The sequence below is a fragment of the Bolinopsis microptera genome, chromosome 10 (assembly GCF_026151205.1).
Source record: "Bolinopsis microptera isolate Bmic1 chromosome 10, MBARI_Bmic_1.0, whole genome shotgun sequence".
Classification (NCBI taxonomy): domain Eukaryota; kingdom Metazoa; phylum Ctenophora; class Tentaculata; order Lobata; family Bolinopsidae; genus Bolinopsis; species Bolinopsis microptera.
Window position 1 is genome coordinate 8166481 of NC_087081.1, and position 16470 is coordinate 8182950.

At 35.6% G+C, this 16470-nt stretch overlaps 2 protein-coding genes across 8 annotated transcripts in view; one reads left to right on the forward strand and one right to left on the reverse strand.

Moving 5' to 3' along the window:
• The first annotated feature begins 8082 nt into the window (after window positions 1–8082).
• LOC134821576 (fibrous sheath CABYR-binding protein-like) overlaps window positions 8083–16470 on the forward strand; it is a 55245-nt gene continuing 46857 nt past the window's right edge. The window contains exons 1-3 of the mRNA XM_063832278.1: window positions 8083–8236; window positions 8495–8522; window positions 8637–8925. Of these exons, the coding sequence (XP_063688348.1) occupies window positions 8083–8236; window positions 8495–8522; window positions 8637–8925 (471 nt within the window). The remainder of the gene's footprint in view (window positions 8237–8494; window positions 8523–8636; window positions 8926–16470) is intronic.
• LOC134821884 (uncharacterized) overlaps window positions 11797–16470 on the reverse strand; it is a 62329-nt gene continuing 57655 nt past the window's right edge. For all 7 annotated transcript variants that reach the window (XM_063832696.1, XM_063832692.1, XM_063832693.1 and 4 more), the window contains 5 exons: window positions 15092–15208; window positions 14735–14869; window positions 14499–14546; window positions 12781–12874; window positions 11797–12397 (listed from right to left, as the gene is read on the reverse strand). In XM_063832696.1, the coding sequence (XP_063688766.1) occupies window positions 12278–12397; window positions 12781–12874; window positions 14499–14546; window positions 14735–14869; window positions 15092–15208 (514 nt within the window). In that variant the 3' untranslated portion in view covers window positions 11797–12277. The remainder of the gene's footprint in view (window positions 12398–12780; window positions 12875–14498; window positions 14547–14734; window positions 14870–15091; window positions 15209–16470) is intronic.

A 16470-nucleotide genomic window follows, 5' to 3' on the forward strand; every position in this document is an offset into this window, starting at 1 on the left:
TTCGCATATTTTTTCGATTTGTCAAAAGCATTTGATTGCGATCGACGCGGATTTGGATTTTAAAATCATCTGCAGGCAAAAGAAATGAAATAGGTGTGGAACACCAAACTAAGGAGAGGTTTGAAGGACCAAATAGTGCTCGTTTAAAGATTTATCGACTGCCAGACGAGGAGCTACATGTTTAAAACTAGTGATAATGTTTATGTCATTATTCTTAATCTAATCTAATCTACATAACCGAGCAGCTCTCATGCAGAGTGGCGTCAGAAGGATAAATATTTTGGACAGAAGGATAAAGTTTTTGGAATCTGCTATTCTGCTAACTTCTTCCTAATTTGTAATTCCTATTGCTACATATCGCGGGATATCTCTGTATAACCACGTTTTTCCTGTATGTGATTATTTAGAGATATGATACATGTTGCAGTTGCATTACTCAAGAGAGCCACTATAATTTCTTGTAGTTTTATAGCTGAAACCTTCTCTTACAAATACTACTTTATTGTTCAAAGATCTGAATTTCCAGTGTATATAACTTGAAGTTGATACCGCAATTTTTATATTATATAACTATAAGCCGTAGATGTGACACCGTTGTGACTATTTTGTTTGCTGTGCGTTATAGTTATTCGAATTTGTAGCTCAGCCGTAAATTCCATCCATGTTACAGTCCAGCCATGTAGCCAAGTAATCAAGTAGGGCTGCTGTGACTAAATGATTTAACTTCAAGGAACCAATAAGCTAGACGGGTTCATTACTTGTAGTGTTATAGTGGTGGAAATGTTCAATTAATACCCTTAAAGAATTAACACTTTAACAGGTATACAGACGGTACAACCCGTATCTACACTCAACCCAATTGAGTTGGATCATTTCCTGATACGAGATTGGGACGGGTTTAATAAACAAACAAACAAACAAACAAACAAACAAACAAACAAACAAACAAACAAACAAACAAACAAACAAACAAACAAACAAACAAACAAACAAACAAACAAACAAACAAACAAACAAACAAACAAACAAACAAACAAACAAACAAACAAACAAACAAACAAACAAACAAACAAACAAACAAACAAACAAACAAACAAACAAACAAACAAACAAACAAACAAACAAACAAACAAACAAACAAACAAACAAACAAACAAACAAACAAACAAACAAACAAACAAACAAACAAACAAACAGTAGTGGAAAGTATTAAAAGAATGGCCTAATTGTCCATGTAAGTTGAAACATTTCATAAAAAGTAATTAAGTAGTTGAATTGCTGTATAAGTTGCAAGGTTCCATTTCAGTAAATGGTAAAATTATTATGAGTTATTATGCAGTATCGAGCTTTCAGCTTTTCGTACGTGTTTATAGAATTAAAAGCGGGTAACACGCGGTTCCCACATATCTGATACTGCCAAGTAGCACTGTGCTATGTTGTGTGATGTGTCCCTTGTTACCTTGACTACCCAATTTAGATGCTCCTTGTTTAACACTGATTGGCTACATGCCGTTATTGGCTACGTGCCACCTTATATGCAGCATAAATGGAACTCAATTAGCATTCTAAATCTATCATCATCATAATCGCCTCCTTCTTGTATATAGTAAGTAGTTATTAATAGCGCTCCTTTTCCACATTTGCTGAGGTGTTATAGCGTGTTTACAGCCTGGATCAGACTGAGTAGTACCCAGTTCCAGGCCACTTCCAAACATTTACTCATTTAGTATATCGATTACCTGCCACAGAGTGGTCTGTGCCAGGTGGAAGGTGACGGTTGCGGTGGAAGAGGCGTAACTGTTACATAATACCTACGTTGCCATGGTCACTACATAATAACTGAGCAATGCTCGTTCTGCTGAGCTGTTCAGTGTATTTGGGAATGAGTTTTTAGTGGGCCGGCCGACGCAATTCTTTTGTTATTGTTCTTTATAGTACGTTAACTTTAGTTAATTTATAGAAATTTGTTTTGTTTTGTGTTTTTTCTCCCTTGCGCTTTTTGTGTTATAATTTTATCATCAGTATTAAGAAATCATGGTTCTTATTGAACGATTAATACAACATTGGCTCATAATTTAATCTAGTCACCAGCCCTTTTCTTAATCTCAATTGCCGCAACACGTGTTAGATGGTGTCTCTTTTATTTACACTATTACAGTACGTTTACAATAACTTTAGTTAGTCCATACTCTATGCAAATGTTTTGCTTTGTGTTTTTTCTCCTTTTTGTGTTATCATCTTATAATCATCAGTAAAGAAAATATGTTTTTATGTTTGTTAACAGTGCCTTAAAAAAAATATTTATACCAAACTGACTCATCACTTCATCATTTGGTTGTCCCCAGTCCTTTTTATTAATCTCAATTGCCGTAATAAAACCAACTATTATAACACGTGTGAAATGGTGTTTCTCTTCTCTCGTATATGAAAATACCGCTTAAATTTAAAAGTTAACCTAGGTGTCAGTGCATTTCCAATTAGAAGTGCGGTTACAAAGTATTCTAACACCTTACCTATGAAACTGCTTCTTTTTCGTGAAACTGCATTCTTTTTTCCGGCTTTTTTTGCTCTAAATCTAGTTTCATTCCCGCACAATTAATCTGCAAATGTGCATGTTTCATGTCACAACCCTGCTGCTTATAGTAGAGATCATTGTTCATTCGAGATTAACACATCTCTGTATGAGCCCTCATGGTATTGCTGTACAACAAATCCTTTTTACAGTCTCCATTGCTCAATCGCTGAATAAGTCGTACTGGTAGTGTTATTGAGTCTTATTTTATGATTCTCTCAAGAAAACTTCCCATTTTTTCTGAGTTGACTCAGTGATGACAATGTTGTATAATGAAGGTAGATAAATTAATCGCGTCTTACTCATATTCTCAAATTATTTGTTACATGGTCTCCACTGCTTTCTGTTCAGCTCTGTAATTGCGCGTGTAAGCTTGTAAGTAACGTTATTTAAGATGTGGTTTTATAATCTTTTAGAGACGTATTCCCCAACTTGGCTGGCTGTACACAGCACGGCCTTTCTTTCGCTGTATAATGTGGTAAATCGATATTATAAGTGGTTTGGGTCTGCATCTTTTTAGCTGTTCAGATATCTTAATCTCTTGATAAATTGTTCATATATCTTAATAAATTGTTCAAATATCTAAAGATCAATTGCAAATTACGTAGGAGAATAAGGTGGAGCCCAAATATTTAAACTTTTAAAATGTGTCAGGCCTGTTTAAACACATGTAATATATGATCGGTTGTCTAGTATATCGCGGAGCTCTTGAACAGTCAGATATTGTACATGCGCAGATACCACCGTATTAACAATGTGATAAGTATGTTAATTTAACATACTTCTCACATGCAAACAATTGCAGAAATTGAAATCAGCGAGCAGCTGCAGATATTTTAAATTTCTACATAAACCTTTAAAACTTATTAAATAGTTGAAAAATCATTCCAAGATCAGTTTCCAATTCATATCAATCGCCATGCCGCTGTTTTCCGTCCATCTCAGAACAATCGAATAAAAATTAAAATCATTGTCGTATTTCTTCGCGATTTTGAATTAAAACCAGCAAAATTGCACGACACACATCACAAATATATTATTATATGTATTAAATGTGCCACCCCAATCTTTATAAAAAAATACACAGTCAACTTAAAATATTGCAGAGCGGAGGCTCTCTTTCTCTCTCTCTCTCTCTCTCTCTCTATCTCTCTCTCTCTCTCTCTCTCTCTCTCTCTCTCTAGAGCTCAAGCAATGATAAGCTTGCATGTCCGCAGCTGCACTGCACGCTATATCATATGCTCCTTCAGCACTCATCCAGCACTGCATTAGATACAACTAAACATTTTTGCAAAATCTGCTTTATAAGTTTCTGGGGCAAAATTTGTAGTGTTCGCGATTATTGCGACAAGGAAAAGGCTTTTATCAGGATAAGGAATTGTTGTACGTTTCAATGTAACAACACTACTAAAGCACTATTATAGTAGTGTTGAATGTATTAAAATGCTACTATTGACATGCTACCTTGCTTATGTTGGAGATTAGAATGGCCCCCTCGTGGGAGCTACGTCACAGAGTTCTAAGATAAGCAAACATGAAGTATTGCTTGTTGATCGAGACGGTGAAGCTTGTCGGAATTGTCGGACCGTTTTTATTTTATCGGACGTAAATTATTATTTTTTCCCCTGTGATTTTAAGTTTCATGCTTGCCTGGATGCTTTTTCATTCGTTTTCCTGTTAATTTATTTTTTGTGCGTGATACCTGTTAAAGTGTTAATGATTTAGTAATTTGATATGTCTTCTTAAAATGATTAAGTTTATTCAAACGTGATAATCGGAAAATGATCTTGGATTAACATTTTTTCCGTGAATATTTTCAGGGAATTAGTTATCAATATTCCAAACTTATCAGGAATTACAAGATCACTGTTCGTAATACTAATTCAAATAGTTTTAGATTAGTTTATTTTAGGTTACACCCTCTAACTCTCGCTCTATTAAAGATGCTAAAAAATGTTCCGTATTTGTTGTCCCTATATAACTCTATAAATAATCTAATACATACCGTCCCTGATACTCAGTTCATCCTGCAAAGCTAAACAGTCCCTATAGATTAGGAACCTAATAATCTAATAATCGAATAATCTAATACTCCATCCCGTACAGCTGAGTACATTTACTGTTATATTGAGCTAGTTTTATGAGTTATGAGACACATTTGCTATGTGGTTTGAGCAAAACGTGTTATGTACATTAATGCTTGTAGTAACTCTGCTTTATGTTTTTATGTGCATTATCCAATAGGCACTACCACTATTCACTAAGGATACATTTAAGGGTAGACTTCAGGGTTACGGTCCCTTAACTTAAAGTCTACCCTATAAAATCTACCTTAAAGTCTACCTCATTGTTCAGGCTTCTTAAGAACTTTGTATGTGAGACTTAATAGTTTATACGCCATGTGGTTGAGTAAAAAGCATTATAAAGTACAACACTCTCTTGTGTCTAGCTGCAATAATGTAACACAGCAGTGCTTGCGGTTACTACTTAGGTTTATTATGTAAGTATGTAAGTATTTATAGTCCCTGCAATTTGCTAGGCTTTTAGTAATCGTTGCGTCTGTAATGTGTTTATTTGTCTTTTTGTGCGTAAATCTATTTTTAATTTAGGTAGAAATGATCCTTTTTATGTTGAGTCAGACATTACATTTGTAGTTAGACTTTGAACCAGCTTCTTGGCATAATGCACAAAAAACAGTAACTATAGCCATCATTTTTTGGGGGGCTTCCCCCGAGTCATGAGGGTTTTCAAAACCGCGAACTCTGCTGATAAAAAGATAAAGGGAGCAGGGGGGGGGGGGGGTCTTTCCTGAGAACTTATTTCGAAATCTTCTATTTAGCTGATTCTAAGAGTAGCACTGCAGGTCAGCTTAAATTTCATCAATCTACTTATCGCAATGCTTTACACAATACAGCTGCAGTAAACCAGCCTTTGCTCCACAACAGTGGTTCAGAGACTAAAGAGTCCAAACATTCCACACTTCTAACAGTGTACCTCAAAATATTTGAGTCTACAGATCGGCATTATCATATTATACGGGTAGTTAGTTAACACATGTACAGTGTACACATGAAACATATTGTGTACACCATAGCTAAATACCTTTAATTTCTAACCTGGATTATATTTGGGCGGTTGCCAGCAGTATATATTCATATATAGTCATATTATAGCTCAGTCTGTTAACTAAAATTTGAGGGGCGGCAGTTTTACACAATATATATAATGTACACTACACCATCACAATTCCTGGAATTCATATATACAAACTATCTAAACTGTTTCAACTTTACACAATTTAATAACAATAGAATTCCATTGGCCGTACCCTCTTGTGGTCCCATCCCCTCCGCGCTGCAGTTCTTGCAAAATGTTTGTAAAGGCCAATAACATTTTTTACCCTGATCTTATCCCTTCTGTTCAAAGTCTGTATGCAGTACAAGCTTGCTCTTGGCACTTTTAATTTTTCTCAGTTTTGTATAATTCGTATAAACTTCAGTTCTGCTTCAATTTCACACGGTGCAGCTATAGCATGTTAATTACTTGATGACGTACATACTGGTAAGATTGAGGTGTACTTAACTACTTAATGATCTGGAGACTAGTCAATAGAAACAAAATTGACTGCGATTTCTCGTTTTCGGAATTCGGCTTTGACTGCAAATCATTGGTGGCGGCGTGCACTAGAACTGTCGTAATAAAATATCAGTTATTATGCGCAGTGCACATAACATCTTGTATAATTCAGAAAACATGACAAGCAGGAGGTCCATATAGTGCCATATTGTCCTCTTATGGATGACGCTATGCAGAGGACTATTCAGGACCCTATATAGAGGACTATTTAGGACCCTGTATAGAAGACTATTTAGGACCCTGTATAGAGGACTATTTAGAACCCTATATAGAGGACTATTTAGGACCCTATATAGAGGACTTTAAAGGACTATAATATGTAGTTGAGGACTCTATAAAACTGTACGTGACACTACAAGATTGTGATCAGTACACAAATACAGTGCAATAATATTACAGCACAACTCTGAGACCAGCTGCTATCACACCTTGAATAATTCAGAAAACATGACAAGCAGCTGCTTGTTTGGAGCTGTTTCTATGTATTCCACTGCTGGCAGGCATTGTGCATATTTTCCAGTGCAATATTTGGCGGTTTTGATCTTGTTGTGTTTCAGTTTCGTGGTGATGTGCAGATTGTGATTCTGTGACGAGTTACAAGCGTTCTTAGCAGTGTGGTAACGTGTGGAATCATGTTAGTACTTTAGAAGTGTGTACTGCTGCAGTTATGGGAATTCTAATCGCACTTCGTCAGCTAAAAATTCAAAGATTTGCCGATCACATTTTTAATTGCTTACGTTTATATTGCACTTTTTATTCACTATTCAAATATTTTAGTTGCCGTTGCGTGGACTCATTTTGGTCATGTATTTTTGCTTTGTCTCGGATTGAAACTTTGTACAACTTAATGTTTTTATGCTGGCTTATAGCTAAGCTTGTCAATATATACAATAGATCTGTAACATTACTTACTCTCTCACTGTGACACGTACAATTCAATAGATCTGTAACATTTATACTTTTACTGTGCCTCATACAGCTTGTAACAGTAATGTACTTTATAGTGTATAGAGACAGTACTCGATGGTATAGATTTGCTTATCGGCAAACAATAAGTTAGTAAAGCTTGAAACGTTTCTGTGAGTAAATAATACTTCCTTACGGTTTACCATTCACTTGGAATACAGCTGATGTTTACCATAATACAAGTATAGTTAATAGTACCATGACTACCAGAGCATAGAAATAGAATAGCAAGAGTAATAACTATAACTTGCTACTTTTCTAAAAACCATCGTCAAGTAGCTTGAACAATCTCTACTGCTGTTTACTTCCCTTCACATACAACTTGAAGGCGTCGCACATCTGAATATGTCGTAATAGTGATAACAACAAGTCATGCAGTTTCTTTCTCGAGCTTTCCCTTGATAAAACGACCATATAACTTTCCCGAGGGAGCCGTCTCATTCCCTCTCAAAACGACCTCTCTATTATAATGTTCATATAACAATGCTGGAGGTGGAGCTTTAATTAATGGATCCTCGCTTTTTGGTGAACGATCTTTACAGGGTCGCGCGCGGCTTATGTATCTTGTAATATCTTACAACTTTTATGTGCACACTTCTTTCCGATTGACCACTATTACTTACTTTATCGATGTTAATTCATCTTTTATATCTAAGACGTCAATGAGCTCATTGTCCATTTAAATTGCGTTTAAAAGTTGTATCACTATCAGTTCATTGATGATTTTCAAACTTTGCTACTAATAATTATTTTCTAATCATCCCAGACCCAAGTTGATATATTTAAAATCCGCTCCCGGTTTTGAATTTCTTCGTTTTGGTAACAAGAGCCTGGGTTAGACGGGTTCCTGGTAGTACTTACACAAAATGTTGTATATATTTGCCTAACAAACACATATCTTAGTCACTATGTCTGTTCGTTACGCCCCCAACAACATCAAAATCCCCAACGGTTTCCAAAACATCCTAGAGGCTCTTGCCAGAGAGGTCCTCAGAGACCAGCCTGAAGATATCTTGAAGTACTCCGCAGCCTTCTTCGCCGATAAGATCAGAGTTAGGGATGGTAAGATACTGATCCTTCGTAAATATTTTTATTATTTTTAATTTATAAATTAAATTCATTGAAGGCCTCACAGAAGGAATTGTAGTCAGAAAAGTTCAAACTCTCCTCGCAACCTAAGATGGCGTTTCTCTTTTCTTATATGGTTATATATAATACTAATTATAAATAATAGATATATAATATGCTGTGATGTATAATTGATATATGAGATTTTATGCTGATTATTTTACAAATTTATGATTTATTTAATTATTCCAGTCTTGACAATGCAAACTTTCTTCACGACGTGAATCCTTCATATTATTACTAATACATATTTTATTGTGCAATTTTGGTTCAGTTCAAAAGGTCAAGTTACCAGTATGATTTTCAGATAAGGGCATTGACGAATTCGACATAGGAATCACACCCGTGCCAGCAGCCGAGCCAGAAAAAGCAGCAGAGCCAGTTGCCGACCTGTCGCCGAACCTGTAGCTGAACCTGTAGCCGAACCTGTAGCTGAGCCAGCAGCTGAGGTAGCAGCAGAACCAGCAGCAGAGGTTGTAGCAGATGTAGTAGCTGAGCCAGTCGCAGAGGTAGCGCCAGCACCAGCCGAAGAAGCAGCACCTGCTGCAGAAGAGCCGGTCAAACCAGCAACTCCAATTGTTCCAGCCCCTCCCTCTGAACCAAAACCCGCATCTAAAGCTTCCGTGAGTTTCTTTTACTTTTATTATGTCTATTTTTAGAGTGTTTCAGAATAAGAAAATACAATTTTTGTTATAGCTATGCTAACCACACAGCCTTCTCGAGGTTTCGCGCGAAATATAATATTGATCAGAGATTGTTCATTTAACTAGAATATCACGTCAGTATTCAAAACTTCAAAACGACCAACAGCACGCTTCGAGTCTAAATCATCCTCAAAAGTAGAATAAAATATTTATCTATTTGATGAAGATAGCGTTTAATTGTTCGAAATGACGATCTGCGAGGACTGATGCAGATCCTTGCACAATTTTAAATCCTGGCTCTTTCGCAAAAATTACCTGTCGTGCAACGTATAACCAGTTCCAAGAAGGACAAAACATTTTGCATGTGAATTATTTCAGACTTCAGTTTCTCAGCTCTGAAGCTCGTTATAACGTTATAAAATGCGATGATCACTGATTAGTCGCTGGAGATTTCTATTTAAAATTAGGGGCAGCACACATCCGATCTCTCACTATAGTTAGAAGAGATATAAAAGTTAAAGAGTCTGAGAGGGCCAGTTAAAGAAGTATTCTTTACTTATTTAGGTTACTTAGGAGAGATTCGTAGACTCCTCTACTGGGTCATCGAAAAGTTCGACTGCCCTTGCAGTATCGCTGCTGCCTTGTTCATACTCCATTCCAGCAAAGAATTTCCATTAGGGCAGCTGTAACTGCTCACAGGTGGGTTGTCTGGAAACAATTTCAGACATTGCACCGTTCTAACTAGTATCAGCCAGACGAACAGGCATTTATTTATCTAAAGAATATAAAGTATAAAATTCGTTACTATAAGTGCAATATAAGTGACCAGAAAATTTATTTTTGTAATATAATTTTATTTTAATTTCCCTCCGGTGATTCGCTTGTAAACTACAATTTCCTTGATCCATTTGCTTGTAAACATGCTTCGATACGCAGTCCTGATCAGGATTACTATCTCATGTGTAATTAATGATTGAACGAATGTAGAAATTCTAAGATGGCAAGTACGTACGGTACGTACCTTTAAAAATAGCTGTACGGTACGTACTTTTAAACTTGGGCTGAAAGGTACAATGCTTGCAATTGCAAAAAGATGCACAAAAAGACGCACAAAAAACCTCATTAATGTGTGAAACAAACTTTAGAGACTACGATTATCTTATTATATGAATATCTTATTATATGAATAAAAGAAGGCTGAGGCTGAAGCCTCAGCTTGCTGAAAAACTAGTGTTTATTTACTCCAATAAGCACATTAAAATGTGATACTGATTTTATCTGTCACTGTTCATTTTTATCTCTCACTGTTAATTTACTATCTTAATAATTCATGTTCCTCTTCGACTACTACCTCAAATAAAATTATGATAATACTAAAGGAACATTGCAAGTACTCCACTAACTTTGAAAAAAGTTTCATTTTTTTCCCAAAAAAGTCTGTACCCTATAGGGCCTGTACGGTACGTACCTTTAAAAGTAGCTGTACCGTACGTACTTAAAGCCCTGTACCGTACGTACTTGCCATCTTAGTGTAGAATTGCATGAAGATAATGATCTCAAAGATACGTCAACCACTATATTATAATTATCGAAAACGCTCATCAGATAAAACTATAATGTTTCATTGCGATAAGATTATAGGACGATCTAAAGCAAACACCTTAAATTTAATTCTAAATTAACAACAAAAAACCTGCACGCATTTATTTGACAAGGATCCCACAACTTTTCTCCTCCGAACTTAATTAAACTCCTCATCAATAAGTTCCTAAGATATCAGACATCAGTCATTGTGAAACGATCAAAGGATGAGCCTTACAGTGCAAGTAGTGATCCAAGGGCCAGTCTGGTGGGTATCTTCATATTTTACCCAATCCAACCCCCTCCAACATCTGATTAGAAGGGGGTGTTCACTGTTCCTTTATTAATTGTGTGAACCTGGGTCCGCACAAAAATCACAAACAAATTTTCCTCTAAACCGGGAGATTTTGTTGATCTTGTTTATCCGTTTATCGCAAAACTTTCATCGACGCAGTTTCTTTGGAGTTTCACAAAACATGTCATTGCACACGGCCTGGGTTTTCTTGTTCGGGAGGAGAGGTGTAATTTTATCGTCTAGAAGTGGGATTAGATCTACCTGGGTATAGACTAAGGAAAGGGACAAAGTGCAAATCATAACATCAAAGTGAATCATACTTACAAGCTAATGAATCGTGAGGCTCGGAAAGAGTAGTTGGTTGATAAAAATTAATAATTGGAGAAATACATGTAAACGGAATAAGCAGTTTGATATTCAATTCACTTATAATGTACTTAGTAATGAATTTCAAACTATAAAAGCTTAAAAAGATGAATGAAAGCGGGACTAACATATTCATAAAGAATTAAAAATCATTAATTATTGGGGCGGTTATAAGTTAAGTAGCTCAAGTAACCGGTGGTCGGGTCGAAGGCGCCAAGCAAATTTTAGAATCGCTCTCAAGCAAGAAAATTTGCCGAAAGCATATTAGTTTTTTCGAACTGATGATTCAACTCATTATTCCATTGAAATTATTTCTTTTCAACGTAACCATACATCTTTAACCATTTACAAAAAAAACTAATTTTTCACTTTTGTTAAGATTTAATTTATTCCTATTTATTGGTTATCTAATTGATTACTTAATTGTTTATTTAATTATCATTTAATTGATTATTTAATTATTTAATTATACTGAACAACAAAATAAAAGAGGAGACGTGTTTGATACGAGCGAATAAATATAGCCGATGCAACAAACAAGCTAACTAAAATAATTTAATGCATTAGGTTTGATAAAGGCTTACTATAAACCACCTGATAGAACCTCCGATATCGATCTTAACAAATGAATTACCTTGTTTTTGATATCGACCTTAAAAATTGATTTGATAATATGGCCTTCATAAAGCAATAACACCAACCAAAATAACCATTACCCAAATACTCCATCACACACAAATATTTACCTTTGCTAAAATTATATTGTCACATAATTATGTCACATAATTATGTCACATAATTATGTCACATAACAAAAAGCTGACGGGGCTCCTACAAACCTACTACAACAATTTAATTTGCTAAAAACAGAGAACCAAATCAACATTTGGTACATCTGCAAGTTCTTCAAATCTTGCTTTCGATATTCACTATAATCAGAGTGCTTAATTGCAGCAACAGCATGAAATCATAATTAAAATAATTATAAATCATAATTAAATAAAAACTATATCGAGGCGAGGGAAACTGCAGGTCATCTTGGAAACTAGCAGTTGTAGAAACAGTTACCTAGCAACAGTAACCTAGCAACTAGTAGTTGTAGAGGGTCAAAGCTTGGTCTATTGCTTCAAGTTTCTTTTGCAGTTCTACAACGATGCTTTTCTCGATCAGGTTCTCTAAACGATCTATCTTATCGCTAAGCTGAGCCACCTGTGAATAAATAATTATAATTATGTGAATAAATAATCGTAATTAACAATTATAATTTAGAATTATGATCATGAAACAGAAATTCTGGCCTGGAGGGGGTTGTTTAAAACATATAAGTAATACGTAGTGTTTATTGAGCAGGAGCTTTCAAAATACGCTCGTGTAAATCGTTTTCAGGAAATTCTGGCCTTTAACTTTTTAGGTTTACTCTATTGCAATATCAAGCTTTCGATGATCAGCTTTTTTGCAACCTGTCCAACTTTCATACTTAAACAAAAGTAAAAATCTATAAATATAGATTTGCTGGTGGAAACATGCATCACAGCGTATACAAATTTGCCTAGTAAAGCAATCTGTAAAAACAAATAATTGTTATTACTAGCCTGTTCCTCGACGATGTCTATTTTATCTCTGTCTGTAACTGGGTCGAACTTAACTATCTCAGGTGCGTACTCATCTCTCATTTGACTCTCGTACCTGGACATGTTGAAATTTAAATTACATTTAAATTAAGGTTAAGTTAAATTTAAGTTAAATCAAATACCAAAGAGCAGAACTAAAACATACCCACAGTTTTGAAAATCCTACCGAGCATGTTGATGCACATAAAACGTTGTTGCTTTTCTTCTTAAAGACTTCAAGAAGTTTGTTCAACTTAGTTAATATTACATGTACTAGGTGTTGAGTATGTATTTTTGGGCTTACAGAGAACAATCTCGGTCAGTTAATTCATCTCCACTTTCAGAATATTTTGCGAATTACTAATCATAGGCAATTTTCGAAACCGCGTTTTACATTTAAACAGAGTATGCTGAGATTCTAGATATAACTGCATGTCAATATTTTTACAGTAGTAAAGTACGCCGACAAACTTTCTCAAGTAAACTTAACGAGTTTTCTTGAGCTGTACGTGCCAATATTATTCACGATGCTCAGAAGTTTATATCGCTACCTTGAGTAGCAACAGTTGTAGCTCCTTGTAGAGAATCATCTATATCGTGCAGTATAAATATAAAAGAAAGTTTTTTAAAGAAGGCAAGTTGTGCACAATAGCTCATAGGATCGGGATTAAAACTTGATTGTATTTTGCATGGAAGCAATTTTAAATTAAAGTGAATAAATTGGACCGTGCTAAACATGATAAGTGTGTTTGTAGATTTGCATCTTGCTTGGGTGGTGGTCGCCCAAGTGATATAAAAACGTGACACAAGGACAGTTTACTTAATCGGCCTCCCAAGTACGCTCCCACATCCAGAAAGTTTTATATTTCCTCCCAGATGCGTTTTTTCTAAATTCTGTGGCCCACAAGTGCTTTGCTCGCAAGTTTGTCTTTTTTTCTGTGGCCCACTCGTTTCGCAAATTTTTAACACTGGGCCAATTCACAAGCAGGGACGTGGCCAGGTTTTTTCTTTGGGGGGGGGGGGGGCGTCGGCGAGCGAAGCGAGACTACTAGTCCAATCCAGCTGCGCAGCGAGCGAAGCGAGCAAGCTGTGGCAGGGGTCTGGGGGCGCAGCCCCCAGCGGGGTCCAGGGGCGGAGCCCCTTGGCGGGGGCCAGGGGGGCGCAGCCCCCCGGAAATTTATTTCGAAATAGGGTGTTTTAGACGACATTTGGCATTAAAGAAATTTGTAGGACAGCAATAGACTGGGATTGAAAAGAATCAAGTACTCACGTAAATTTTGTAACTTCACAACAGCAATCTGTATTCTCCAATCAGAATATTTCACTGTGTTCCAAAACTGACAGGATGTTCCTCTTTGATTTTTATACAATCGAAATGTTTTCTTCAAAAATTTCTTCAATTAATTTGTCTTTATTCCTAAAAAATATTTTGAAATTTAGGAGTAACTTCTCAAAAATTTCCTCTTTTTCTCAAAAATTTCCTCTATTTCCTTTTATTTCCTCCCAGGCTGCCTGGCAAGATGGCGTGTTTCTGGATGTGGGAGTACGCTCAAATATTATTGGAGCTTTTCCAACTTTAAGATAATATGGGCGATTTGAATACTTATTGATGGTTCATTCAAGAAATATGCTAGTTGAAATTTTGACACTACGTTGAAATATAAATACAAAATACATCCGAACTAAAAAGTTGTACTCACCCTTCCATCACTTCTTTAGACAATGTCCTCTCGAACTCAATAATGAACCTGAATTATCAAGTATTCAAACTTTAGAGCAAGAAAACAACATCAATCATCACACCAGTGCAAAGACAGGATCACAGTCGGTTGATTTATTTGAAATTGAGTATATTCAATATATTGACAGCAAATTTGAGTCGTCATATTTGCAAAAGATATCACAAACATACAACAACCCATCTTATGAAACATACCTAGCTCTATCAATTCGAGCGAACAGCTCAGCTTTCTCGAATATCCTAGAGTAAGAATCCGCCATCAGAGCGATAAGGAGATTAAGAACCACTACGCAAGACAAGTAGATCCAGATCACTGAGAGGAACATCCACCTGGTGAAATATGTGGTAAAATATGAGGTGAAATAGGTGGTGAAATATGTGGTGAAATACGTGGTGAAATATGAGGTGAAATACTTGGTAGATTGTTGAAGTACAGAAAATGGTTTGAATTAATCAACTTTACTTTACTTTTATAAAATTCTGTCAGTGCTATACAATTCAATTAGAAAACAGGATGGGAGGAACTCATCATATAATTTTAAAAAATCTCACCACTCGGGGTAAATAGATCTGTCCAAGCCATCAAGGTACTCATAATCAATCAGGACCATCCGCAAGACGACGAATATGGTTTCGTAGAAAGTTCTGGGGTCTCTTGAATCAGTCTCACTGCGGGATTTTAATATGCTGGCAGGACTGTTAAGTGCTGTTTGGGAGGATCACAAACATCATGCTAATTTGCTTCAAGCCCAGAAAGGGAGCAGCTTTAAAATGAAGATTTATGCAAAGAGTTTGTTCTTCTTTTAAGAGACAAATCACACTTGAAGTAAGGAAGTTTCATTTAATGAAAGTTAAGATATTTAAAAGAATTTTCGAGCCGTGAAGGAAATAAAGTTGTTATAGAAAGATTCTGGGGGAAAGTAATGAGGTTTATATCTGAATATTATTAAAGGTATTTTATCAATATAATTTATGATGGCTTTAAAGCATAATGATCAAGCAAACTATGTTAGATGATTTTGTATTTTCTGTTAAATCTTTGCTAGCTGCGCCTCCACAGATTACTGGAGGACTGTGGAATGCATAATGATGCATAATGATGCACAATGCATAATAATGCACAATGCATAATAATGTACAATGCATAATGATGTACAATGCATAATAGTGCACAATGCATAATAATGTACAATGTATAATAATGCATATTATACACTGCTGAAGTACTTGTGGCTATGAAACATGCTCCCAATAACCAGTGATTTGTGTGCTCAAAAGACGCTGTTAAGCTATTAAAGGCTAGCCCGCTAGTTGTTCAATCCGGCTCCAACTAAATAACTAAATAAGTTCGAGAATCGAAGTTTTAAAAAAAGTAAAAACAATCCGGTATGGAAATTTATGGGTTTAGGGCTATCATTTCAATTCGTTTTTTAATAATTAAAAGCAAATATATGCCTGTCATTAATATGAAAACTAGGTAAAAAGCATCAAATAAATATTAGTATTTTCTAGAAACGAAAAGTCTACAGTCCAGTCTGAACATATCTTAAAAACAAAAGAAATCCGGCAAAGTGCTTAAAACTTTAAAACAGTTCGCGAATCTACGATCAGGCAACGAATTGCACAACTAGTAATTACAGTCAGATTCAGTGCAAGTAGGTGCTCCTCAAAGCATAAGAATAAAGTTTATGTGTCTTTATATCGGTCGATTTAAAGTCAGTTGAAAAGTCAGTTGAAAATATGATTGATCAACACTTTCTATGTTTCTCCTCTATAATATCTAGATTTTAGGTTTACTCTTTAAGTAGCTATTGTTGTGAAAGAAGGAATCCACAACTTGTATCGAAGAAATACCGATTTTCAACCAACTTATCCATCAACCAATAAAAAAATGTACACACATCAAGGGTTTCATGTTGAACATGTAAATA